The following is a 27,467-nucleotide window of genomic DNA, read 5'->3' as shown; positions in this document are numbered from 1 at the left end:
GGCACATTTCTGCTTTAAGCTTTGGCTAGTATAACCATAACCCAGGTATAACCCAACTAAACGCTTTTACGTTTCCTTTCTCGCTTCCTCCTCCTGCTACAACTATTTTATTACGGCACTGGAAACGGGACATCTGCTTTCATCTTCCATTTGTATCCATTCGAGGTACGCTTTGCCGTCTGCCGCAAGGTCTGCCGTCCATTCCGTCCATCCCGTGTTGCATGCAGGCCTTATTTGAGGCCAATCGACAATCAGTAAAATAAGATGACTTAAAACAATATTTTTAATCAAAAAAGCTCTGTGGATACTTTGTAAGGTAACAATTGCAACTTTACGATAAATAATGTCGTTGTTTCTTTACACGAACAAAACGTGACGCTACAATTGTTTACCCAGCAAAACAAAGCGTCCTTTATTTTGACGTAGCCATTTACGAAAGTGACGAGAGACTGTAATAAAGATTTTTAAATTTTAATTAAATATGTTAAACACAAACGGCATAGTTTTATTTTGTAAGTAGTAAATAATAATGATGATCACAAATTTTAGCTAATAAGAAAAGTTACTCATTTATTATAATTTGCACCACTTCCGGCTTGTTTGCTAGCCATCATGGCGAAGCGTTGCGTTGTCCGCGCTGGTCTGTGTCTGCCGCGGAGCCGCCAAATGTAGATCTGTTTGCGCGTCATTGTCAACGCAATTTATCCTGCATTTCTTCGCAGTGCGTGAACTATTCAATTAGTGCGACATGGCGACAAAGAAAAAGGCGCTTGAAATGCGCCGTAGCACAGCGGCGCAGTTTTTCATGGATGAAGAACAACAAATCGAACAGAAGTCCACCACCGACCGGGTTATTACATTTCTCATTTACTTACGTTTTCACATGTCATTCAATGCCTGATCACTGGTCTCAGATGGCAATGAGCTGGTACCTCGCACCGTTACATTAGCACTTTGATGGGGACATTCCGCTTAACAGCTATTATTTACACCAGCCGGCTTCGCAGAAGCTCCTGTGCGCAGTGCATGTTTCGGATTTAATCGTGATTCACTCGACACCAATTCTTTAGGGTCGGACACTGATTATCAGGATACCGAAAGCGGTTGTAGTACTGTTTTGAATGTCGTGCTGTGATTTAGTGGGCACCTGTCTTTACCGATGAGTTACAAAAGTCCTCTCGCCGTTTAGTTTTTAGCTGACATTGCGAATCAAAGACCATCCGAGTTTGTTTATGATGGTTGAGCAAATTCCCCATTGTACCTGAGAAGAACTTGACTCAACCTCACGTGCTTTGTCTGGTTGCTTTATTAAAAGCGCCGGTACGACTCGACGCATACATGTTGAAAATCTCGCGTGTTTATGACATTTTGTGGATTCCTCCTTCCAGGTCGTGGAATTGATCAACCATTCTGCGCTGCACCAAAGCATTAAAGATCACCAGAAAGTAAACAATCTGCGTCAGGTCCAGGAGCTCATCGTGTTCAAAGAGCCGGACCTCCTCGACAATTTTCTCGATGTGAGCGTAGTCATATTTCGGGTGGCGGAACTACAAAGCATGACCTGTTGAACATTTACTGTTTGGTGTGATATATGAGCGAGGGGAATTTGTTGTTTAAAAGGTTTGCACTGAGTGTTGGAAAAACTAATAGACTAGAGGCTGCATAATGGCCACAGCCATGATTTTTTCCATTTATGCAAATAGTGGTTTTCACACTTCTGTGTAGTCATTACCACCTTAAAAAGAAACAAAAAGATGTCATACATTTTGAAAAGTTTGCTTTAAAAGCTCTCGTTTCTGTCAGTATTCACCAATATTGCCATGATCACAGTAGTGTTGAAGCTTGCCATGGCACATAGTTCAGTGCATGCAAATGTAAACACAGGATTATTTTTGTCATGTGTACCATCAGTAAAAATCAGTAGGAAACCAAAAGAATAAATGTGCAGCATGTTACTTGATAATACCTATATTTCAATATCATTCTTGTTTCACACTCATACGTGACATTAAAACTGGATGTTGATAGGGTGAGGTAGACGTGGCAGCCCTTAATGGTACCATTCTTTCTGTTTATGACTTTCAGGAAATGCTAGCATTCCAAAATGACAGGTCCTCAGAGGTCCGAAAGTTTATTGTTGGATTTATAGAGGAAGCATGGTAAGTCTGCCTTTTAAGATTTTCACTAAAAACTAGCATATGTTGTCACTCACTTATTGCGAAATTTCTTGCAGCAAAAGAGATCCTGATATCTTCCCAAAGGTCTTGGCCAATCTTCGCATGATGTTTCGGGATGAAGCAGTTGCAGTACAGAAGAGGGTTATCCAGGCTACAACACAGCTGTACAAAGTATGTTGCGCTTGTCAGCTGTCATATGTCATGCTTCACTGGCATACTATTGCAGCAAGATTAAGAGGCCCTTGTAAGCTCATGCCGTGATTATGCCGAACTGCATGTGTGGCATGCGGATGGTGGACTGCACCAATCCTGACAGCAGGAACGCTTTGTCATCAAACAGTTCAACATGGTCTCGGCACATAGTGGTAGAGGTCCTTCATTTTTGCTCGCATGAGTAGAATTTATGCAATACTGGCACCTATGGTTTGGCAGAATTGACTAGTATGTAAAGCAGGCTGCTGCAAAGCAATTTTCTTTTTTATTATTTTTTTTTTCCTAAAGGGAATTGTTTGCAATGTTGCTTTCAGAGGGTCCTGAATCTGCCTCACTACACTGAAATAATTTGTATCTGGATAGATTTACAAAAATTAAAATGAAAAAGATAAATGTTACTGCTGGGAAGAGTTGCTTCATGATAGTTGCTAGGAGATTACATTCTAAACATTTATAGTTGTCTTGACATTCTGATGTAAATATATAGCAGCAAGAAATGTTCTTGACATACACTGAAAGAATTCATGTTATTGGCTCTCTATGTTTTTGCACTTCACAGTCAAGATAAGCATAGACAAAAAACCTGAACTAGACTGTCATGCGAAATATTTTCATGCTTTGGGAGAGCGGGCAGACATACAGCCATTTAAAGGTATATGATGCTTACCTTCTACCAGGTGGCGCTGAGGTGGATATGCCAAGCTAAGGAGGTTGATGATCTGATGGAAACCTCGTGGGAATATATTCGAAGCCTCAAGAACGACATTGTAGCCCTTTTGGATTGCGAGAATGATGGGTGAGCCTTTACGCTTTTATTTCTTTGAAGATTTCTTTGAGTAAATGCTTTATTCAGACTTGTGTGGGTCTTGCATCACAGTCCACGTTTGCTTCTGGAGAAGACCTGATTTTATTGAGTGTATTGCCACCTCTGCCAGCTGTGTTGAATTTCAGAGTGGTTATTTTTTATGACCGGGAAAACTGCTGAACATAAGAGCGATAGTTCATTTCATCTTGTTATGTAGACAAAGGTTTCGAAATTGGGTTTGAGTAGGACTTATTCCTGCGAAAGATGACTTCTTTATTTTGAAAGATGAGAAATTCTGGTGGGAATATTTTAAGGGGAGTTCGTTTTCTCAGCTCAAGGTCTCTTGCTACTGCACAGTATGAGCTCATTAATTCAGAGACTCTTAGACTACCTAAAATATTCAATTCAATCTAAGCGTGCTTTCAAGTTATCAGAAAATGAAACAAAACCAAAAGGTGGGCTGGAAAAGTTGGTCACCCAAGGCACATCATTTTAAAGCCATTAACATTGCTGTCAACAAAGTTGTGGTCTAATGACTTACTCCAGCTGCACTGGCTAGAAGGGGGAAATGTAAGGAGCGTGCCAGCTCATGCGACGCATACTTGCATTTGGCCGGTTTAGCTTAATCAGCTACAATTTTTTTTTTTCATACTGCTATTTACCATCTTATTTTCAGTATCCGCACTCACACAATCAAGTTCATGGAAATGCTAGTCATCCTGCAGACATATCCGGTGAGTTTTTCATTATTGCAGATTTTTGCTTATTGTTATTAACAACTAGTGTATTATGACCGTGCTTTATGATTTGTAGTTTGAGTGTTGTGAGACCCCTGTGAAAATCTAGCAAAAGTGCTCTCTGCAGTATCTTTTTCTGCGAGCTTTCCTAGCATTGTATGGATGCATACTGGAAATGCCAGTTGTTGAATGTGGTAGTCAAAATAAATATTAGCAAATTAAAAAGTTGTGCCCAGCCCACCTGTCTTCTTCAGACGGTTTTTAAGCACCTAGCGACAAAGTCTCGTAGGCTGTGCAGCCACCATTGGGGAGACATGTTGCCTATGGTATGGTTTAACTTCTGATAACAAGATAGATTCTGAGTGGTGGCCTGGTGGCTGTGGTATTCAGCCGTTGGGAATGCAATTATGGATCGGATACTTACCTATTATATCTATAGCCTTATAGTTTGATTGCATCAGTATGCTGAAAACTTCTATAGCTGAGATGTAAATGTGTGTTAGGATATCTCAAGATGAGTAAAATTGATCTGGAGCATTTAGTTGTACTAGTATGCTTTATAACCCAAGTTTTCCTTCAGTATGTGAAGGTCCTTTGTAGTTGTGATAGCTTATAGGTTGAAAACGGGCATTTGAGTTCTGGTTTCAGATACCAACTAGCCTGCTGATCTGCGTTTGCTTACTTAAGGATTGTAAAAACAATTGGTTGTTTAATATTAAAGTGAAGCTTTCAGGCTTTAAGTCACTTGCCATGCCATACCTTTATCACCAGTATCCAAATGCAGTTCATAGTGGCCAAAATTCTCACATTAGTACATTTCTGACGCAGCATATCGGTCGAGTGACAAAATTCTGGCTCAGAACATGGGGTACCCCCTGTGTGCAGTATCATACAATTTGTATTCTGCGACACTAAACCATAAAATGCACAGCATCTTTAGCATAGTACCCTCTGGAGACTTCTAGCTTAGTTGATTCTGGAGCGAGTCTATCTTCAAGAATTGAGTCTCAATTTCTTTTTAATTTCAAGGGTCACAGATGATAACCGGAACTTTTGTTCTTTGTGAGAACTTATTCTATGGCTCTTTCTGGCTATGCTGATGTTTGTTCGCGAGCAAATGATGCATTTATATTTCGTGAAATATTGGATTAAAAAATTTAGCCATACTTAATCCAAACTCTTGAAGTCAAGACCTAGAAGGATGCCAGGATCAATGCTTTGAAATGAATGGGGGTGTAGGCAAATTTAAAATATAATGATGTTGCCACAATTTGCTTGTGGAATTTTTTGGTGAGGGTGACAATATCTGTATTTCTTCTTTTTTTACCTTTTGCAGCTTATTAAAGCTTAATTTTGAGTGCATACTCATTGTGTTTAGAATTAGGTAATCTATCAATGCAAGCCTGCTTCATTTTGTTTCCAGCGTCTTCCTTCAACCCGTTCTTAGTGTAATTCACTTGCTTGAGACAGGAATTAGTACTTCATATTCTTATTCCCCCGTGATAATTACTTCAAATGCAGGACGGCGACAGTCCAAAGAAGACTGCAAACGATTTTGCTTTGGACGACGTTCCATTGACTCTAAAGTTCATTAAGCCACGCAAGCTAGAAGAAGAAGCGAAGCAGGTCTTCGACGCACTTGTTGTCTTTCACGGCACACCACACATCTCAAGGTATCTTTCAGATCTCCTCAGAACGCTTTGTGGGTAATTTAAAGTTTGATTTAGGTGTTCTGCAATCTAACTTATGCTTTATACTGGCCTGTGCAGACATTGTGATTTTGAATGTTCTGCCCACTAGCAAAGTATTCGTCTAAAGTGAGTAACGTTTGTGGAACACTTCCTTCGCCTAGTTCTGGTTTAACATATTTCCCCCGAGATGGCACCGTGACGTGCACACAACCAAGGTCCCGACTCAGTGGGCAAGGCATGCATGCGTCAAAAGACACAAGCAGGCATGAGCGGGCACCCAGCTCTATACCTGCTATGTGTCTGCGCCTGAGTTACCCGCACCTCTTACGCACCAGAACTGGCGCGGCGGTGTGCATCATTTGGAAGGGGCGAGGTTCCCTTGACTTCTGCAGGATGAATTTGAGCCAACTGTAGCTGCTCTTCGCTGGAAATTAGCTAATCAAATGCAGTGGCACAAGCAGGAGGGGATGCTAAAGCACCAGGTGCATAAAAGTGCCCATTTTCAATGCCTGACGTGCGGTGGCACTGGTCTCTCAGGGGCACAGAGTTATTTATGCTCAGGAAGTGTCCATGAAGATTTTCTTTTTTTGTGTTGTAGTTTTTTTTTTTTTGTTAAGAAATGCATGGTTTTGAAAATTTTTGTTGTGTCAGAGTTTTTGTGCTCGAGACTTATCTGAAATACTAACTTCTAAATTGTACGGAGAAAATTACTATTTGATTTGAGTTTGCTTTGAATCAGAAAATTACCATTCGCACTGGCCTAGTTATGTATTCGGTGGTACTGTTTAAATAATGGTGTTTGTGTTTCCAATTATCTAGTGAGAAATTTTAAAACAGTTCAATAAAGCAAGCATCTCCGCACAGGGCACCTAAAAAGTTTGGTTTGGGCTACTGATCACATTTTTGTTCTGCGCATTCTAGGACATGAATTGGGAAGTTCTCAAACTATGGGAGTGTGGTTGCTGGTTTCCTCTGAAGCCATGTTATGACCCCTATACATACAAACGGATCACAGCATTCGAATGCAATGTATATTGCTGACGGTTATAACTCATTTACACACACCAAATTTTTGTTGGCATTTTTTTTTGCTTTAATGGTGTGTTAAACATTCCTGTATTTGGATCACCACTTGGTTGTTGCCTACGACCGCTGAAAAAGTTATTAATTTCTTTTCTCACCTGTTTCAATATCAGTTTCAGCAGCTGAGCAATGGTCGTGACTTCAAAGTCAAGTCAAAATCACATGGGAGATGAAAAAACAGTAATTTAACCTCGGAATCGTCACTTGTTGTGGTTCCTGTCTTTGAGGCAGGCTGGATTTAGTATCGTCAATGGAAATGACAAAGGAATGGTTATATATAGTGTGAGCAATTTTTCCGTCACTTACGCAACTTAGACTTGACTTTGACGTCACAGGCATCACTGAGCTGTTGAAACTGAAACCAAAGCAGGTGAGAAAAGAATTCGATAATAAAGTATTTAACGGTAAGCAAATATCACTGGGAGATTCATGTACAGTAATGTTTTACGCATAATTGCAAAGAATAAAACACAAACCAAAAAATTAGGTGTCTGAAATAGCTTTTGCCATTTGATACTTTAGTGGCAAATCTGAAGTCTAAACAATTTATGGGCAATGTATTTTGTGAACTTATTTGTAGCTTTTTTCTCTGAGTGCTTTTTTTTGTTGTCATTTTGTTTTCGCAGCATCAACTTGATGACATGCATGCAAGCTCTGGTGCTCATTGCAAAGCACAGGTCAGAGTTTATGTCAAGGGTCATCCAGGCACTGGAATCCCTTCATGGTGAGTTGTGTCTGTATGCTCAGAATTGCCCTTGAGTAAAGTTATTGCTGTGCATAACTAATAATAGTATGTGTTCAGTACATGTAACCCCACATTGATGCTTTTTCTTTTGTAAATAAGTTGTACTCACTTGTGTAATACTTCGTGATATATCTGGGACAAATTTTATTTGTGATGGATCAGTATGCTGACAAGCTAGTTATTGGCTTACTGTAAGTTACAGCAAATAATTTGAGGTGACAGCAGTTCTTTTTATTGGTGACATTTTACTTGATCTTCTTATAGCATTGTACTGGCCATGGTTACAAACGTGCAAAATAAAAAGGGTTAGTAAGCTTGGTGCAAGTTTTGCTAAATTCGCCTTTGCAAGGCAAGACTAAAGCTATGAAGCAATTCTGCTTGCAACCCTGCTATTTTGAAACACAACCCCGCTTATCCTCGTGCTGCAAAGCATGTTGCAACGGGGGATTGAAGTTGACGAGTTACATATTTTATATCTTGTGGCAGGACTTGTAGTATAGCCTAGACCTGGTTGCAAGTCACTGACTCTTCTACCGACTTACAGCTAATCTTCCCCCGACTTTGGCCAAGTCCCAAGTGAGCAGTGTACGAAAGCATCTCAAGGTATGAAGTGGCTTCATTTTTGCTTCCCCGTCAGTAATTTTGTTTTATAAATGTCTGTCGGAGATTTTGTGCTCAGTTGCTGAACAGTTGTGGCTAATGTCTCCACTTTATGATGCTAGAGGCGGCTTCAGTCTCCATTCACAAAGGCCATATTTAGGTGCCTTGTTTCTGCGCTGAGATTTGTTTTGAGTGGGCTGCTGAGGGGAGAGTAAAATTCCCAGTGGTGGTGCATCATGCCTTTGTGCACTCTTAATGTATTGGGTTGAAAAAAGTTGTTTACTGAGTCGCGCTGCACCATCATGAGAGCAGATGACAAACACTTGCCTCAGAATGTTGTTCTTGTGCGCAGCTCCAGCTCCTAATCCTCATGAAGCACCCGGCTGCAGTTGACTATCACACCCAGATCAGCACTCTTCTCACTGACTTGGGAGCAACACCACAGGAGGTATGGCGCCTGTCGTCTGCTATAGAACTTATCTAGAAAAATATGCAGTCTTCCAAAACAGCACCTCTGCAGGATTATGCACTGTCTTTGTCTTGTGTCACTTCCAGTTGTCTTGGTTAGGCACTTTTTCAGAGAGAGCTAAGATTTGGGACATTGTATTTTTATTTTTAATATTTTTCAAGCTTTTAATATGTATTTAAAAAAAAATGATTACCTCATCTGCCTGCTTTGTATGTGGAGCCACCCATTGTTCATAAAGGCATTGTGTGGTAATTATCAATGAAGTTTAGTTTAACCTGTTTTGCTTCAACTGTGGTGACTAACTGCTGCATTATTTCAGTAGGACTCACCCACTCTGATCATCTGTGAGGATGTCTGTACAGAGCATAGTTGCATCTCATCTCTTAGGACTGATTCATATTAATACATATCAAAATTATCCAGCTGTCATGAAGATGAAAGATATTTTTTGTGACGAGATAGGCTTAGCCTGTTGTGCTCAGTTGAAACGTGGTTTGTTGGCCAAGTAACAACAAACAAAGTAGGTTATGTAGTTAGTTCCTTTCTAGATGCTGTGTGGGCTCTAGGTAGGCATGTTCAGGCATCTGCAATACACTGTTTTCTGCCTGGGATGTCTGTGATGTTGCAGATATCAAAAAGCATGCCCAAACCAGAGGAACTGAAGAAGCGGGCTCGTCTCATTGAGGAGGGCACGGTATCAGCAGCTGGAAATTCTACGGCTCCACCAAGTGTCAAGCGGATAAAACTTGAAGTGAGCCTTCTTTTCCCTTCTTTCTGTGTCACGAGGTCGGAAAGACAAAGTTTGACGAGAGGAGAAGTTGAGATTTATATGCTCGGCTGCTGTCAGAGAACGTGGATCCACCACACAGTATGACATTAAATTCTTGCATGTTGGACAAGGACTAGTTCCGGCAGGTTTCTTACGACATTTGAAATTTCATATATGCCCGCCCACTTGGTTGTCTACCCATTATCAACTAAACAAAAGCATGCGGTCAGCCGTGATAATGTTGCCTTTTTTTTTTAGCATTGTTCATTTCAAAAGAGGTTTGTTATTATATCACAATAGGATCTGGCTATTTTGTGACAGTAGATGGTATCGGCCAATAGTGGCAAGATAAAGCGAACATGCTGAATGCCTTTCTAACCACAAACTGGCGGAGCCGGGTGTGCAGAATCTTGGTCCTCTACCAAGTTCACCGAGGGCATCGCTCTCGCAAGAGCTTTCGGGACAGTATCAGTATGCAGTATATCAGTGTCAGTATCAGCATCTTGGTGCTCTGCCAAGGTCTGCACTGTGGACTATGGCAACAGTGGCACAGAACTAAGGGATCCGCTAAGAAAAGGGAACGCTTCTATTTTCTTTAAAATAAGTTCAGAATGACAAAATTGGGAGGTGGTTTCATTATGTGAGTGGCTTTATCATGCAAGTGAACGTAAATGTGACAATTTGTTGAACTAAATATGTCGCTGCTGGTTTAAAATTATATTAGCTGGAAGTTTAGTTTCGAAATTTGTTGAGCTGTGTTGCATGACAGGGGTTATGAATGGTACCTGCAAAGCAGAGGCACTCTTAACCCCTTAATCGCGACAGCAACACAAGGCAGTGGGATGCAGGAAATGGACACTGCCATTATTGTCACAAGAGATGTCTATTTCTGCCCCGAAAATAGGTTTGGCCACATGGTGAAGGGGCTTTCACTGTGCAGAGAAACTGACTTCCAGAGTTTTGCAATGGGTCCATAGTACATGATGGAACACGCAGCTGAATAGACGACAGTGTGCTTGCGTGCGTGTGTGCATGTGTGTGTGTGTGTGTGTGTGTCTCTCTCTCTCTCTATCTCTATCTTCTGTGCATTGTCTATTCAGCTGCATGTTTCATCATGTCTGAAGACCAACTAGCTCAACGTTTTACTGTATTGGGTTCATAGCAGCTTGAAAATAGCTGAACAGTCTTTTGTTGGGTTCTCTGTATGGCATAAACTGTAATGCTTTGTGTCTGCATCCCACAGTTCCAGTAAGCTGCATGCCGACTACTTAACAAAAAGGTTACAGCACAACGTGCGTACCTTCAAGGAATAATCACCCTTGTTTACTCTCGCCTCTACACTGTAATTTATTTAAGTTCCGGATGCTTCTAAAGGGGCCCTGCAGCTCAAGCATAGTAAATAAACCCGCTCAACTGCTAAATTGTGTTGTCATCAACATCTGAACCAGATACTAATTAATGCACTTCTGCACAAAATAGCAAACCCACATTGTGATTGGTTTGGTTTGGTTTGGTTAAACCCCAAAACCAAACCAAACCAAACCAATCACACTCGAGAGTTAGCGAACCTTTTCAGGCAACATTTTAGACCCTGCACCCCTTTTAATGTCGGGCATTTACATACATCAGTTAAGATTGGTTAGATTCTTTTAGAGGTCACGGTGCTACCCCATCTGGTCAGCCACATGTCCTGATCATGGCACAAAGTTCACGCCCCAGAGAATTCCCGGGTTAAGCCGAGAGAAAAGGGGAAACGGCACAAAGACGCTGAAATTCAAATTTTTACTGCGATTGACTGGGGTTCCTCAGAACACAATAAAAAATTCTTGCTGGACAGGCGCTGCTTAATTAGATGGTCTGCACATTGGTAAAAACTTATGAACGATTTGGCTTGATCCCTCGGATGTGACTGTCGTGCAAGAATCATGGTAAGCTTTCCTATGCTGCTTTAGCCTTCATGATCAGCAACAATTCATCATGCAGGCCCATGTGATAGCATAAGGCGTTGATGTCCTGAACTAAAAGCCATCATTTTAATGTCCCATACATACCGCAACTTTATTGAAAACTGTTGCAGACATTGTCTTGTCTTGTTGGTGAGTGGCTTATTTTCATTTAAGGCCGAAGAAGAGGAGGAAGAAAAGGAAGAGGAGGACACCACTGCCTCCATATCAAAGGCAGCTACAAACACAGCCATTGACATCACCGCTGAAGACTTGGTGCCGCGTCTGACTACTGTAAACGTCACGGACATTGTCCTTGTGAGCATGGTGAGTGCTCGTGCCTCTTAGATGAGGAGTTTGACTTTTTCTGCCGCTTGGTCATTATTTGTTGGTCAGATGACCATACTTGCATGAAAATTTCAACAATTCAAACTCGATTACTCTGTTAATTCGAAATCCTGGATAATTTGAAAAACTTCCGAGTCTCATAATTTCTAACGTAAATTTTATCAGCTATAACTCAAATGATTACTTGCACCAGCCCATTTAATCTTTAAAGATCTTAGCAGCTTGGTGGGAAGGCCTGATACAAATTTTGTCTCCAAGCCAACGCAGCAGCCGCTGCACCACAAAGCAATGCCAATACTTGACATGCTGCAGCGCCCTTATCAGCATAAAAAAACACTGTGCTTTAGAGCTTGTGAACTACCGAAGCTGTGCTTGCAGAGAAGACTTGCTTCACTGCAGCGCAGCATATTCTCGCATTGAAATGTTCTGCTCAGGTTCAATATTTAGCAATGTTTGGTTAGTTCGAACATTTTCCGCAGTCCCTGTGGCTTTGAATTAACACGGTTTTACGGTAGAAGCAACAGTTTGATAAGAAACAAACAAGTTAATCAAGGGCTTCTGGTGTGTTGCGGAAAATGCATGGCTTGTGACCACTCAATGATGTGGGCTTGACCTTCATCTTGTTTGAAGAAATGCTAAGCGGCCTACATTTGCTGTCAAATTCTTGGCACCTTGGGTGATAGAGTGCACAGAGTGCACTTTTCAAGCCTCTTTCTGGCAACTAAATACACAGGGGAAAAGGTTAATGCCAGATCGCTCAGTGTGCTGGTACATATACAGCCTTGAATTTCTTCAGTTATTCATCCACCATGTCGCCATCTATCACATGACTGTGCGACAGCTCTGCATGACACTCTGCATCCCAGATACTTTGGCACTTGTGGTCATTTATTCCACCGTTCTCTTTAGCTTTCATTGCCAGATACAATGCCAGCACATTTCCAAGCATCATACACCCCCATCGCCGTGGCTGGCACGGAAACCCAAATCAAGCATTTGGCCAGGCTCATCTCAACGCAGATGACTGCAGCAGGCCTTGGCAAGGGAGTCGAGGAGATGATAGTCAAGGCCAAGGTGAGGGTGTTGGTTCAAAAAGTAAAAGCACAATAATGGACATGCGCTAGAAAGAAATTTCAGCTGATGTTCAAGTTGCTAGACATGTGGATTCTTTTCCTCTCTTTGAAATGCTAACTCTTGTCCGTGTGTTAATTTGCACTTAGTTTGTCACAGTATTAATGCCCCAGCTAGTCCATAGAGACGCTGCCTTGAAGCTTTAATGGCAAAGAACAACTAGTACTCGGTTTAAATCTTTAAACATAGTTGAAGGGGGCTCTCTACGACTGCAAGTTGTATGGTTAAAGCTGGGATGCAAACACATTGCGATGATCACTAGAGAGAGAAAGTAACTGCAGTATCTGCACATAATTGTTGCTGTAACTGTGAGCAGGAAAGAAAATGTGCTGCTGCGTCTACGTCTGCCTATGAAGATGGTCTGTATTGATTTTTTGTAGAAGAGGATAGATACGGATTTAATAAAATTGCAACCTTTATTGGGGTAGACAATACCTTAATCCATTTGCTGCCAAAGTCGGCGAATCTCAAGGTGGTCACGGGACGTGTTCACTGTGATTTGTAAAGTTGTACTGAGATGGTGCACCGTGAGTATTTGCAGAAGAGTATTGCTCGTCTGTATATCGTTAACAGGCGATGGCAGTTTGTGGTGTTAAAATATTTTGCATGCCCTTTTTTGCATTTTCCTTCAGCATTATTGAAAGCGGGTGGTATGGAAGGCCCTTTCTTGTATGTGGCAGCAAGCGGGTCTAGTTTTAAGGTAACTGTCAGGAAAACTTAGCCATGTTACAATGTAAGTTTAAGCACAAAAGTAAGTTTTATGTCTTTTAGAATGGACACAGATTAGGAGAAATACACTGGCATATGCCTGTCTTTCTTTTAGCTGCGTCTTTTTTTATTTATTTATTTATAGTCCGAAACTTCACGGCATCGGCACACAGTTGCTCACATGCTGTGAGTGGTCTTTTGTTTATTTGTTGTTATTTTCAGGAACAACAACAACAAGACGAGGAGACAATGCAGATAGAGGAAGCGGCACAGCCGAAACAGACTATTCAGACACTCCTGGGTACGCCATGGTTGACATTCCTATTCATTCTTGAAACTGTGTCATTGGGAGAGCATTGCAAACTGCTGGTACTGATTACTGTTGCCAAGAAGTGTGTTTGTTTTTTTAATTTTTCCTTTCCTTTGCTTTGGGATTCACATCAAAGACACTAAACAAAGAGCAGGGAAAAAAAGAAACTAGCACAATGTAGCTTTGCATTGTGGGCATAGTTTATTTGTGTATGTGTATGGGCTTTGAGCAAGTATTCTATCAAGATCCTCATGTGGGATCATAGTCAGCAACAACCGTGCACTGTTCTGCCGCTTTACAAAATCCTCTCAGCTGCTTTGTTGCATAAGCGACTTTCACTTGTGTCATGCTGAGCAGCTGTAGCTTGGTCATTTGCAATCATTCCGGTGGCAGCTTGCAAGGTCATTGCCGAGCGCACCTGCTTTGTAGTGAGTGTGGCAAATTATCTCACCAAGTTTAGGTGCACAGCTTCAGTGCCACTGTTGTAAAAGTTGAAATAAAATGATCAACTTAAAAGTCGTTTCTGAATACATTGAACTTGATCAATATATTGGTAATTCAGTATTAAGAACATATCAACAGATGAGCTTTTCTTTAACTCAGAAGCGTGAATATGACACGCCCAGGCTAGTGGCATGCCTCCTGCAGCAGGTCATACCTCTCGCCATAAGTGCGGCGATGGGATGTATCTTATCTTTCAAAGAGCAGGACTTCGATTATCATAAACAACAGTGCTGTTCTTTTGCACGGGATTTTCAAGGGGTTATGAGCAACAGTTCAATAGATCCAGGACTGACTGTATATCCAATCTGCGTTATTATTATATTGCACCTGACTGCTGTAAAAATTACTCATGCTGACAAGCATAACTTGTCACAGTGTTGCTAGCACTTCCTGCTCATTTTGGCTTGTGATTATTAATTTGTTGTAGTGATAAAGTTGCAGCAGTTGCCTTTGCATCATGTTAGAATGGCCTTATTTGAACACCCAAGATATGAAAGGAAAAATAAAAAGCTTTGAGGTTTTGTCAACATTATTGATCTTTTCCCAGGTAGCCAAAGTGACACATCACGAACAAAATGCACTTTTTAAGGCAGCACGAAGCACTTTTAACAAATTTATTTATCTATACCAGTGCATTAATGGTCATTCATTTGAAGTTTTTATGTGTGTAATTGTTTTTCATTTCTTATTTGTTTTTTTGCATGTACTTGTAGGCGGTACGACAGCAGACGCCAAAAAGAAGGAGGCAAAGAATACTGTCCTCTTTCCCACTGGCTTTGAGGTAGTTTACATGTATTTTTTATGCCTTTTTGTTTGTTTAGTTGACGCTGCTTTACAAAGGCATGCTTTATGAACATTTTTATGCACTTTTCGCTGTACATTTTATTGATTAATCTCAGCTAAAGAGCCGGAGGCCCCGACAGATGAACTTATTGGATATCACAAGGCCGCTGTCAGAGGAAGAAACCACACAAATGCTTGTCTATACGGTCCGGAGAATTCTTGTTGCTGGTCGTGAATCAAGTAAGTTCATGGCCTCGACTTGCGTTTTGTCTCTGCCACCTTTCCAATGTATTTTTGCTTGCTTACCGTGTTTTGTTGTTTTTGCAGAGGCACTCAATACCAGCATATCGCCGGTAAGCTTGTTCTTCTGTTCTCCTTCATGTCTGACAAGATATGCATAGGCGTGTGCAGAGGGGGAGGGGGGCCTAATCTTTTGCAGAACTATGCGCATGCCTAGGAAGATGTGCCTTATAATATAATGTCAAAGTTCATGTGCATTGCATGCACAAGTCTGGTTTGGGGTCCTTTTTTGTAAACCTTCCTATACGTCCTATTTTGTGCACATTTATTTTCGGCCTTTGTTTTTGAAGTTTTCGCGAAAGGTTTTACACGCTTTTCTTCATTTAGTTTGTACATAAACTGATCCATGATCCCTGTTGGTTGTATGAAAGTATTTTTGGAGTATACATCCTATCTATAAATGCAATGCAGCACTTCATCACTAAAAAATTTCTATTGTCTTGCATTTTAATGCAATGAGAACAGCCAGTAATGGAGTTCTGTGAGAAAGGGCCTAAATTGCAGTGCATGAAAGGGACATGTGCACGTCAGGAGGACCTGAGGAAAACAGATGCATGTATATTAGCGTAATTTGTTCTGTGTGGCTTGAATCAGTATTTTGGTGCATCTTGTTAGTATAAAGCTGGAGCAGGTCCTTTGGCTGTCACCTGTTGACTTGGGAGCTTCCTCACTTCTTTTTTCTCCTTCGTCATTGAATTATGGTTATTGACTACAATTAACGCATAGTTGACTCTCTCTCTCTTTTTTCTTTTTTTTTTTCTTGCAACATCTCGCTTTATTGATGTCAGCTGTTTTATACTGATTTACTCCCTAGGTGCAAGTCAAGATTCTTGCTGGCCTTGCTACGCAGTTTGGAGGAGAAATTAGCGCTAGTAAGTAAAATCCCCCTCCCCTCTTTTTCTGTGTGCACAAACATCTGTGTCACTGAAATATTCATTTGAGTAGTTAATTCAGCTGCGAGCTAGCTTGTTGAAACTGAAGTTCTTGAGTGTTATATTATGAGAAAAGTTTTTTTCTAACTTTAGTTCACTCTGTTTAATCCATTTATGAACTGTATCTTGCATGTAAGCCCGAGTTCCACATTTGTTTTTGTTTTTTTTACAAAGATTTCCACAAAGGTAAAAGGTAAAGAGAAAAGTGAGAAGTGATTCTGTATTCCTTGCACATCTCGGTACCAAGAAATGACAGTGCTAACGCTAACTCCTAACCATGACTCTACAGAAAACGGTCTATACGGCATGAATTTCTTGCTTTGGATATCTGAGCAGCAAAAAAAAAGACATTATTCACTGCTACTTTTCATTTTGCGTGCCTCTAAGTAGTGAGGCTCCTGTTATAATTTCTTGCTTGGCCCACTTTAAATACCAGGATAGACTGGCGTGTTGTGAATGGGCTTTCTGTACCTGAGAATTACATTCTGGGTCGCTTGAGTCTCCAGTAGAAGAGTGATGTGTGCTCTCCTCCTCTGCAGTGTTGAAGGAGTACATCTTGGAAGATCTGCGCGCGCACATCGACATTGCCCTGGCCTGGCTGTACGAGGAGTATGCGCAGTTGCAGGGCTTCCTGCAAGGGGGTGCCGTGGGCCCCATGGAGAAGAGCGCCAGCAGTGATTCATACGTGCATTGTCTTAACGGCCTGCTCATGGACATCCTGCACAAGTGTGAGCCACGGGACCGAGATGGGTGAGTTTCCGGGTGCTCCTTTCCTTGGCCACCGAGGACAAATAGAACTTGGCCTCTATCAGTGGGGTACAGTACTTTAAACATGCACTACTCTTCCCTTCAACACGATGGCAAGCCATCCTTTTTTGGCAAGGACTTCATAAAGTTTAACTAATTAACGAGAAGATTTTTAAATTCAGTTTTCTCAGCATGGTGATGCGTTTTCTGCTGGCAGTCAAATGTCAGCTTAGCCAGCCAGCAGGCACCAGAGATTGTATAGACTGTGGGCAATGTCTCTGAAAATAATTGCTTCATAAATCAACTGCTGTTCAACTGTTTGGCGCTCCATATCACATGCCTATGGATTAAATGGGCACGTTTCGATTGCAGCTTGGTGCAGTACTATGTGTTAACTCTGTGACTGTTCCTAGTGCAGTGTAAGTTGCTGTTTTTTTACCTCTCTTTCCTTTTGCATCAGGCTTTTCAGCCGCTTCTTCTTGGAGATACCATCCATCACATCAGATGCACTTATAATCCTGAAGCAGTACTGCCAGAACGAGGTAAGGAGGACTGCTTTGCATCCATCCTTGTTCTCTAACATGAATGGATGTCATTTGTTGAGAAAGCCTTATTGGAGACGTGCATAATAGCCAGTTTTGGGGATGAAAGCATTTTTGCTAATATGTAGTACATTTCAGACTTCAGAGCAATTTGTGTGTGGCAAAAGCTCTCAGTACCTACACCAGGCACCTCCACTGAGCTGAAACGCTATGTTTACTTGTTAAAGGCACTGTGTTGCATTTACTCTGCCACTGATCTTGCCTTGCTAATGGGACGTTTAGTGTAAGTCTCATTTCAGATTCATCGCATGGTATTCTAACAGTTATCTTGGTAAATCTACGCTTTATCCGTATGTTAAACTGACAACTACCATTTGTAACGAAGTTAGTTCCGGACACCCGTAAAGTGCAGGAACAGAAACTTTCCTGGGTGCAAATGCAAACAGACATCCAGATTGCATGATTGCATCTCATCAGGGTAGAGAGGTTTTGCTTTTGCATAGTTTCACCATACACTTGTCAATGGCGTTTCCATGTGATTTTGATTCGATTGGAGGTCTTTTATAGTTCTTCCTTCGGTTTACTACCACATTCCCAGTTGACAGTGACGAACGGTCTGGCAATCCTGCGGTCTTTGGTGGACTACCGGCCTCCGGGTCAGCTGGAGTACTTGCAGAAGCTGCTCGAACTGACAGTCTCTCCGATCCAGGAAGTGCGTCTCCAGTCCGCCAAGCATGCCAAGCAGCTCCACGAGCGCGGAAACTTCCGGCCAATCATTGAGGTAAAGCGCCTGCATCTTCCTTTCTCCACAGTGCTTGTTTTTAATTTTTGAGTGCAAAACTCTTAGTTGTGATCCCACCCATGCTCCAAGCAACAAACTTCTTAAATTTAATTAAAGTCAACTGCAGCATTCAATCCTGCCCAGATCCCTCAAAGGTGAAGGATAGTTTAGAACAGCAGCCGGTGATGCTGGCACCTTATGCATTACGTGGTCGCGACATAGTGGAATTCACCTTAACAATGTTGGGCAGCAGAACAGAGCATTATTTATAGCAATAATAGAGCTATATTCTTTGCTTGGTATCAGATGGCGCTTACCTAACAGCACATACATGCTCTCGGTGATGCCATAGACAAGCGTTTTGGCCGGATTTCTAGCGCAGAAAAACAGACACTAAAATGAAGTTGGCAGGATGCAGTGCTGGGAATGTTTAAAAGTGGAGTGTCCTGTCCACTTCGTTTCTTTGTCCTCACCTTTCTGATCAAATCTGATCAAACATATACAAGTTAGTCTGCAAGAATGTTCCTGCACAAATGCTTTTTCATCGTTATATTTTTCATTCATGGTATGAATTGTTTTGTGAGTCGCATATTTGGAGCATGAGCCTGTTGCTTCTTTTTTGTTTCCACATGGAAATGAAAATGAAAATTGGTTTTGATAAAATGAAAGTACGGTAACTGTCTGGCTTTAGGTGGGCACCTCAACCATTCCATGAGGGAAGGGAGTAAGAGAGAGAAATCACAAAGAGAGAAAGAGGCTGCACACCATTCAACAGCTATTTTATTTTTTTATAAAAGGCCTGGATTACCCTTTTTGAGCTGTGCTTTGAGAGGTGTGTTTAAGGATATTTATTCAGTCTTCAAGACCTGTGTTCTTTGCTTTTCTTTTTAATTTTTTTTTTTTTTTAATGTTCTGAAAGAGGTTTGTGAAAACAGCTTATTTTCAAGTTTGAATAGTGCTCTGTAATCTGTTTAGAGTGAGGGAATTTTTTCACGTCTTAAAGCAAGCCACCAAGAGGCTGAACTGCACAGCTGCATAGATGAAAGGAGGCCCTGTTGCGATAATTCTTTCACCCATGTGTTCTTTGAACCACTTTGGCAGGACTTTGCCCTGATGTACCTGAGGTACCTCCTAGAACCTGCACCACCACAACACTTGTTTCACAACTCTCCAGGTGTGTTTTAGATCTTCTTCCTCATTAGAATTGCTAGTTGTTTTTTGCACTGCCAGGGGAATTTATTCTTATGTGCAAATGTAAACTTTTTCAGGTACTAGATGCACTGATTACGATCAGCGTGTGACTAATGACCAGTATTAAAGGGATACTGAGGTCAGGTTGAAGTTGACCTGTATTGATGCACTACTGCATCGTAATGGTAAAGAGCCTTCTTTCATAAGCTAGAAATGACAAAAAAAAATTAACAATACTGGTTTCGGTGGTACCGGCTGCTTTGACAATCAAATTGTGGTGATGACGGCAGTTTTCCTGCTAGAAGATTTCTGAGGCTAACTTACACAGCTGTTCACTCTGAAGCAATGTTAGTGCATTTTTTTTTTTCGTTATTCATGTCACAAGTGGGAATTCAGTGTTGAAAAAAAGAATTTTATTTTTTATTCAATACTTTCGGCAATAAATGTGTCACTTGCTGCAGAACAAACGTCGGCAGAAGTACATAAAGCCAAGCAGTAGTTTTTTTTTTATAACAAAAATTTGGTGGAGTTGTCTTCAGTGTTCCTTAAGTATGCAGCCAAACAACATGTTCTTATTAATTTATTGTGATGCCCACAGTGCCACAAATAAAGGGCAATCTATGAAGGGCAATGTACGATCAGCAACAATGTGTTGTTCTTGCTTCCTTACCACTGTAACCTGTTTGGCAGTATGAGGCTCACATTAGTGATTCACTTTCACTGATGTAGGGCAGTACACGTCACCATTGCTTCCTTTTTCTTTTCCTTTGTTTCTGTATGGTGAAATCCAGCGTCATATTTAACTGTATGGTATGCCAACAGGTGGCATGATAATGTCCTCTTTTTTCATTTTTGAGGTTTTACGCACTTATGAACTCACTTGAGCCTCCTATTCAAGTGGGAAAACTCGCATTTCTTAAAGAATATCAGTCTGGCTGTGATAAGAGTGGTTTGATGAGGCCTGTACTGTACTGTGTGCACTCTTCCTTGGTTTTCACAGAGTACTGTTGTTTAGTTTAGTTTAGTTTATGGGGTTTAACGTCCCAAGGTGACTCAAGCTATAAGACACGCCGTAGTGGAGGGCTCCGGAAATTTCAGCCACCTGGGGTTCTTTAATGTGCACTGACATTGCACAGCACATGGGCGTCTAGCTTTTCGTCTCCATCAAAAAGCGGTCGCTGAGGCCAGGATTTGATCCCGCATCCTTGGGCACAGTAGTTGAGCACTGTGCCACCCCGGCAGGGCACAGAGTACTTATTATGTAGCGAGGTGTTGTTGCACATCAAGAACCTCAGACAAAGTCAAAATAAATGTGCCTAATAGCACCTAGTGTTGCTTTGGCATCTGAAAGTTCATGCATTGAATCAGTTAGTCAATCAGTATAAAGCTTCTAGAAGTGCTGCACCCTAACATGTGTGGGTACCTAATGTGATATAGCCATGGCACTGGTGTACAGAACTTGTTTGCAACAATTTGTGCTATTTTTAAATTAAATTATTTGCTGTGTGCAGCTGTACTTTAGCTGCTTCCCGACTGCCATGTTTAAAGAACAGCGCACGACAGTGAGGCAGTGGGAAGCCAGAAGTGAATACTGTGTTGATCCATCATCATATATGTGTAAACTTGTTTTTGGCCGCTGCTTGCTCTTTCTGAGGATAGTAATTGTAGCATGTTTTGGTATTGTGCCATTTGATTGATGTCAGCTGAAGTGCTTGATGCATTGTTTTAAATTTTTCTATGTGCATGCAGTTTGGATGGAGGACCAGACCAAGATCTGTATGCAGCTGTACATAAACCTTCTGCCTGTCAACCACAAGCTGATCCACGAGTGAGCATCTCTATTTAAGTATCTGCACGCAACTTGGTTTGCTCGAGTCTTTGGGGCTGGTCCCCCATACAGTCCCTTACATTTTCCATGGTGAAGCAAGTGACAAAGTTTGGCACAAAGTTACAAAGTGTTTCTTCACTAAAAGTTGGCTTATGTTTAGTCAGAGGGATGTGCTCAACTCAATTTTCAGCTACCTAACTTTAATATATTTTGTGTAATTCATAACCAGAGTTGGCCAAAACAGCAAAGATAAGCGCGGCACTCCACCTCTTTGTCATTATTAATTCCCTGCACCTCGAAAAAAAATTTTGGCAGCAAAATCAATTTCAGATCTCTTCTTTCCAGTCATCAGGCAACAATATATATGTAAAATTTTGAAATAAATATGAAATGTTGACTGACCATCCTTTGTTCGATTTTACTTTTTTTTTTTTTTCATAAGGCCTTGAAATGTGCATTATTTCCAGAAAATTAGTTTTGGCTTGAAGCTACTATATTTAATGTACAACAAAGTTTGGGCTGGATGCATTGGGTCACTTACTGTGTGCTGCTCACTGCAAGTAATAGTTTGCCATTTTGTAGGCGCAATCTTGGCGAACAACACATTTTTTTTTTCTTCTTTTTTTCTTTGGCGTGTAGCCTTGCAGTCGTCTATGTTGGTGCCATAGCTGAAATCAAGAGGACTATTCTGCGTGGCCTTGAAGGACCGGTACAGCCTTTTTCTTTTAGCAACTTTACTTATTCAGTGAATAATTTATGTACCCCAACTTTTGCATGCTGCATGTGCTTAGCAGTGTTCTTGTCACATGCATGTTGCCCTTGTAAGTCATTAATTTTCAAATGAATGAGCTTCAGAGCTCCTCAGAACTTTCCTAGTAAAGCCGGACGTGTATATCGCATTGCTTGCGAAGATGGATGGGGCAAAGGCATTTGTTATGTTTTGCCTACCCTTGATTGAACTCTTTAATCCTGGAGCTTTCCTAGTCCCAGTTCCTTCAAGGATGCAACAGTACTTTGTTTTCTGAGGTTGGATTCCAAATGTACTCGTTTGTGGCGCTTTACAAAGATGCTGTACATATTCTTTCTGAAATGGTGGTTTGAGGGGGGGGGGGGGAGGGGAAGGCCCAGTCCTGTTTTTTATTGAAGGGTATTGAGAAATCTGGGGGTTTGTGAACATGTTGCAAATTATTAAATGGAGAAAAGGTTTGGCTCAGTGCAGTTTCTGGAGCTCATGCTTCTCCTTTTTTTCAGGTAATCATTGTTTCTTTGTCAATGTTATTGTATTAACATTCCTGCTTCTGGTGTATTAACACAGGTCAAAGGCATGGGCATGTCATCTCCAGAGTTGCTGCTGCTGGTGGAGAACTGCCCTAAAGGGGCCGAGACTCTCGTCACTCGTATCATCCACATTCTCACCGACAAAAGTGAGGCTGCATCTTGTGTGCATGAATTTTTGAATACCTTCTGTCACAGCATTTCATTAATCCTCGAGGGATGGCGCATTGTTTATCAGTACCATTCGAATGCTAGTGTTGAATGCTTTGGAAATAACATGTGCTAATTTGATTGCAAAATGGGTTTAAGCTGACTTTTCTTGCACATGTAGCTGTATTATGACAGACGAAGAAGTATTGGTTGTGAATGTTCTTTTACTGCTTTCTTTTTTCCTTTTTTTTCCAGCTCCACCATCATCTGAATTGGTTGCCAGGGTCAGAGACCTTTACCACAAGCGTGTGTCCGATGTGCGGTTCCTTATTCCAGTGCTGAATGGCCTTTCTAAGGTGCGGCTCATTTACATGAAATCGATCCTCTTGCAACATGTTATGTTGCGCCAGAATTGGATTGTGGCAGACCGTTGTTTAGAGAAGTGTTAAGCTTGGGATTCGTTCTTACGGAAAGAACTGCCTTATTTGGGTATGTGCAAGTATTTGCTTCAGAGTTAATACTCATCTTAAATCCAATTCATCACGCAGCATCAAATGTAGCATGTGTTCATGGCTTTTTGTGTAAAACAGTGAAGTAGTAAAAAAAAAAAAAGAAATATTGCAAGTATAGCATTGCACATTCTAGACCTCACTGTGTAACATCAAGGCATGGTTGCTTTTCTTTTGCTTTTGTTTTCATTTCGCTGTGTAAAAGTATAAAATGCATGTATCGGAATTCCTGTCACATTGTTAGCTTCTTTTGTCAGACGCAAAGTATGAGTGGTGTACAATTTTTGCAGTTGAAGACTCATACTTTGACTTAACCTTTGCAGAAAGAAGTCATAGCAGCCCTGCCCAAGCTAATCAAGCTCAACCCCATTGTAGTGAAGGAAGTCTTCAATCGGCTCCTTGGAAGTCATGGTACAGGATGTATTCCTTTCTCTCTTTTTTTCTGCCTTGTTTTCTTTCACCTGCATAATCATTGGGCAAGGCGTGCTTATTGTTACTTCATAGAACTGATACAGCTTTTGTGTTGATTTTCAACAGCGCGTCCAGCGAGAAACCGTAAGGAATCCCTGTCATGTGACAGGTGGTTAGCTAAACTGGCAAGGCCAGGACAACCTGAAGTGGGAGGGAAATTCAAACCTGCTTTATCTCTCTTCTCCTGTTTCCAGTTGAGTCGGCAGCTAACTTCACCAGCCCCGTGTCTCCAGCCGAGCTGCTTGTGGCCTTGCATAACATTGATCCCTCCAAGTGCGACGTCAAAACAGTCATCAAAGGTGGGCCTTTTCTGATTTGATTTTTTTAAACTATGACTATATCATTACATAACTGGATGCCAAATCCTGGTCTAAGAAATATCAAGAGAGCTTTCATGTTAACAACTTGTATGCATGCAGTAATACGCGGACAGTATTCAGTAGCTATCCAGTCAAGGCTACGGGGGCGATACTTGTCTAGCCTATAACGGCTCCGGTTTGAGTGAAAGTATGCAGTTTCTTCACCATTAGAATGCAGTGATCGATTGATGCAGACCACCTTCAGTTTGCCCTCACTGCATATACCTTTAATTGTGTGAACACTTCAGCTTCTTCGCCGTATGCGCAGTGTTAACCTTGAACTGAAGAGAAACCATGTGACAGCTATGACGTCACTCAGCCTCACCCACGCTGCCAGAACTGAGCACTCACCTTTGCCTAGTCATGTGACAGCCATGACGTCAGTCGAACGCAGCTACACCGTTGCCAATGCATTGCAACAGCTGTCGGCAATTTAACGGCAGCGGTTGTCATGGATGATCCAGGCGAGACACCTCGTGAAGTGTCTGCGACTCAGAAGTGGCGAGGATCACAGGCCGAATCCGATCATCCAGTGTACGTAGCTCGCTGAGAGGCTACCGCACAGAAACGAAGAGAGGCAGGTCATGTGTAACATGTCGCTTTTGCTTTGGTTACTTAGGCTTAGCCGGATTAAATCTTCGCTTAATTTTTTTATCTAGTGTACACGTAGTAAAATCCTTGATGCTTTATTTTCTGGCGTCATCTTGATTTGCGGTTTCGAGAATTGTCGCTGCTGCCTTTTCCAGCGACGTCCCTGTGCTTTGCGGAGAAGCACGTTTACACGCAAGAGGTCCTAGCCGTGGTGATGCAGCAGCTGATGGAGCAGAGCCCCCTGCCCACTCTACTCATGCGCACAGTCATCCAGTCCCTGAGCCTCTACCCAAAGCTCATGGGCTTTGTCATGAATATCCTGCAGCGACTGATCATCAAGCAGGTGCGGTGCGCTCCCTTTCTAGTACTCTCGTTGATCAGAACTCGCTTGGTTCGACTCCCAGGATTACATAAACCTTGACCTTTCATCCCATCTCCATCAAGTGCTGTAAAAAGAAGTTCGAGTTCACCGAATATTGAATTTCTCCCCCAAGGCTGACAAAACAGTTCGTGTGAAAGTAAAATGTATTTTGTAAAGACACAGCCATCTGTAATCTGATCTCAAGGCGAAACTTTGCTACAATTTTGCTATGATTGCTTCAATCTTGGCAAACAGTGATCAGCAGAGTTTCACCATGTTTGAGTAATGGAAGTATGATACAAACGAAAGCCCGAGAAGCGTGCATTGGCAGCTGAGCGGCAAAACGGTTAAAGGAAGAAAAGGAAAGGAAAATAAAGATAAGCGCCAAAGCAACGTTTTTTCTGAAACAGATAGCCACAGTATGGTCACTAACGGCTTTCCGATGAAGCTCTGGAAATGAAACTATGCAGCTGGACACTGTCTCGACCTGTCCGCGACGGCTTGCCAATTGTCAACATGCTTGCCATTGCTTGCATGTGTTCAAGCCTGGTGATGAATGTTTGGGCGATAGGTTGTAGAGGAGGTCATACCATAACTGACAGTGACATTACCCAATAGTAGTTTTGCGCCTGTGTCGGTGGGGGAGTCTTTCATTGCATGCATGCTATTGCCGTTGGGTTGCCCCTGCAGGTGTGGAAGCAGAAGAAGGTGTGGGAGGGCTTCATCAAATGCTGCCAGCGCACCAAGCCCCAGTCGCTGCAGGTGCTGCTTCAGCTACCCGCTGAGCAGCTTCGCAACGTGTTCCAGGTCAGCCCCGATCTGCAGCATCCCCTGGTGCAACACGTCAGCGCTTTCACCGACCATCAGGTGGGCACTCTGCCACCTGCACTGCTTGTCGGACAGAAATGCGGAGATATGACTTTCAACAGCCCTTTTGCTCTTAAAATGATTGCTACTGCCAAGCGTAGGTAATTAAAAAAAGGCTAGAAAAACGCTCTTTCGAGTGTCGAATGTTCACTGCGCTTCGTTTAAGTCTTTGTAAAGTGTGTGGAGATGCAAGTGTAGCTTCAGCAGGTTCAGCATCTGCTTTCTGTGCCCACAACATTTTCTTTGGCCTCATACGTACTGAATGTTTACACCTAGGACTGTTTGTAATTTTTCAAAATAGGCTTTTTGAGTTCCAAGAGGGCTTGCTTTGGTATATAGTATCATCAGTGTTGATATGCACCCAAAATACAACTAAGACAAGCTACCTAGCATCCAGTAGAACATCATCCAGCGAGTCAACATTTCACTCATATTATCTTATGTCATTTATGCAAGCCCACTTATTAAAATCAGTGTAAAAATCGCACTTGTGTTGCAATCTTGGCATTTTTGAAATTTTTGCGGGTGTTATCCTGGATCTCTTGAACCTCAGTATGCTTTGCACATTCACTCAACATGTAAACCACTGCAAACATGCAAAAATTTACATTTTTTACTTATCTTATTTACTTGATTGTAACAATCTCTCAAATGTAATGCGCACCCCTTTTTCACTGCCAAAAAAAAAATTAAGTTTGGGACCTTCAATTGTTAACACACACAAAGCTTTCATTCTTCAGTAAAGAAATGAGTAACCTTCTTGCTTGGAACAGCCAACCTTTACTACAACCTCTCTGATGTCACGATGAAGCAAATGTCTTGATCGCATTTGTGGCTGATGTCTGTTACACCTTTTCACTAAGTTTGTAATAAGCACCTGTTCTTCAGTTTCATAGAAACCAAGCTTTTTTTGATTTGTTGAAACTGTTTCATCATCTCTTTATTAATTTGTTTTGTTTACTGAGCATCATAGCTAACTCGGTATGTCTCCGCATCCGATGCTTCTATGTTGTCCCGAGTGCCTTGCTAACGATAGATTTTCATGAGGCCTGTTGGTATGCATAGAGTGTCATGGGATAGGATGATGATATTTTTGACAAGAAGTGCTAAGACTCTGTTTTGTGATGTGGATGACTATAGGGCGTCGCTCTGTGCATTGCTGGTGCAGCACTCGATCCTAATGCACATGTTATTTTCATGGGATTTTTTTTCTGAAGAAAGGGTGCACCTTAGAATCAAGTAAATACAGAAGTAGCCCCACACATTCATTATTTTACTCTTACAGACTTAGGTAAAAAAAAATAAATTGTTGTGGTACAGCCAGTGTATTAGCAGCACACGGAAAACTTTGCCCATTGGGACTGAAACCAACTTGCTAGACTAAAATTTCTACCGCAAATTATTTTAGGCATGATGTCATGCTGTGTGTTACTGCTGCTGTTCCCAAGAGTTTTCACTTCACGCAGACAAAGATTAAGAAAAAAAAAAGGAAAAAAAAAAGAAAAAAAAAAGAACCGCCTTAAAAGCTATCTTCAGTCCTTCAAGAT

General features: G+C 41.6%; 1 protein-coding gene across 4 annotated transcripts in view; it reads left to right on the top strand.

The window, feature by feature from the left end:
- Window positions 1-608: 608 nt before the first annotated feature.
- Sym (symplekin scaffold protein) overlaps window positions 609-27,467 on the top strand; it is a 33,411-nt gene continuing 6,552 nt past the window's right edge. For all 4 annotated transcript variants that reach the window (XM_084581982.1, XM_084581981.1, XM_084581980.1 and 1 more), the window contains exons 1-30: window positions 609-850; window positions 1,389-1,517; window positions 2,086-2,159; window positions 2,234-2,348; window positions 3,068-3,186; window positions 3,872-3,929; window positions 5,454-5,605; window positions 7,333-7,430; window positions 7,996-8,054; window positions 8,404-8,499; window positions 9,149-9,271; window positions 11,410-11,559; window positions 12,490-12,654; window positions 13,642-13,720; window positions 14,947-15,014; window positions 15,133-15,256; window positions 15,344-15,369; window positions 16,131-16,188; window positions 16,788-16,998; window positions 17,456-17,537; window positions 18,136-18,318; window positions 19,420-19,492; window positions 21,259-21,337; window positions 21,977-22,046; window positions 22,653-22,761; window positions 23,018-23,118; window positions 23,595-23,682; window positions 23,937-24,041; window positions 24,848-25,035; window positions 25,744-25,920. In XM_084581982.1, the coding sequence (XP_084438108.1) occupies window positions 749-850; window positions 1,389-1,517; window positions 2,086-2,159; window positions 2,234-2,348; window positions 3,068-3,186; window positions 3,872-3,929; window positions 5,454-5,605; window positions 7,333-7,430; window positions 7,996-8,054; window positions 8,404-8,499; window positions 9,149-9,271; window positions 11,410-11,559; window positions 12,490-12,654; window positions 13,642-13,720; window positions 14,947-15,014; window positions 15,133-15,256; window positions 15,344-15,369; window positions 16,131-16,188; window positions 16,788-16,998; window positions 17,456-17,537; window positions 18,136-18,318; window positions 19,420-19,492; window positions 21,259-21,337; window positions 21,977-22,046; window positions 22,653-22,761; window positions 23,018-23,118; window positions 23,595-23,682; window positions 23,937-24,041; window positions 24,848-25,035; window positions 25,744-25,920 (3,261 nt within the window). In that variant the 5' untranslated portion in view covers window positions 609-748. The remainder of the gene's footprint in view (window positions 851-1,388; window positions 1,518-2,085; window positions 2,160-2,233; window positions 2,349-3,067; window positions 3,187-3,871; window positions 3,930-5,453; window positions 5,606-7,332; window positions 7,431-7,995; window positions 8,055-8,403; window positions 8,500-9,148; window positions 9,272-11,409; window positions 11,560-12,489; window positions 12,655-13,641; window positions 13,721-14,946; window positions 15,015-15,132; window positions 15,257-15,343; window positions 15,370-16,130; window positions 16,189-16,787; window positions 16,999-17,455; window positions 17,538-18,135; window positions 18,319-19,419; window positions 19,493-21,258; window positions 21,338-21,976; window positions 22,047-22,652; window positions 22,762-23,017; window positions 23,119-23,594; window positions 23,683-23,936; window positions 24,042-24,847; window positions 25,036-25,743; window positions 25,921-27,467) is intronic.

The sequence above is a fragment of the Amblyomma maculatum genome, chromosome 10, assembly GCF_055883805.1.
Source record: "Amblyomma maculatum isolate TAMU_Amacu chromosome 10, ASM5588380v1, whole genome shotgun sequence".
Lineage (NCBI taxonomy): Eukaryota > Metazoa > Arthropoda > Arachnida > Ixodida > Ixodidae > Amblyomma > Amblyomma maculatum.
This window is presented reverse-complemented; position numbering and strand designations above follow the sequence as displayed.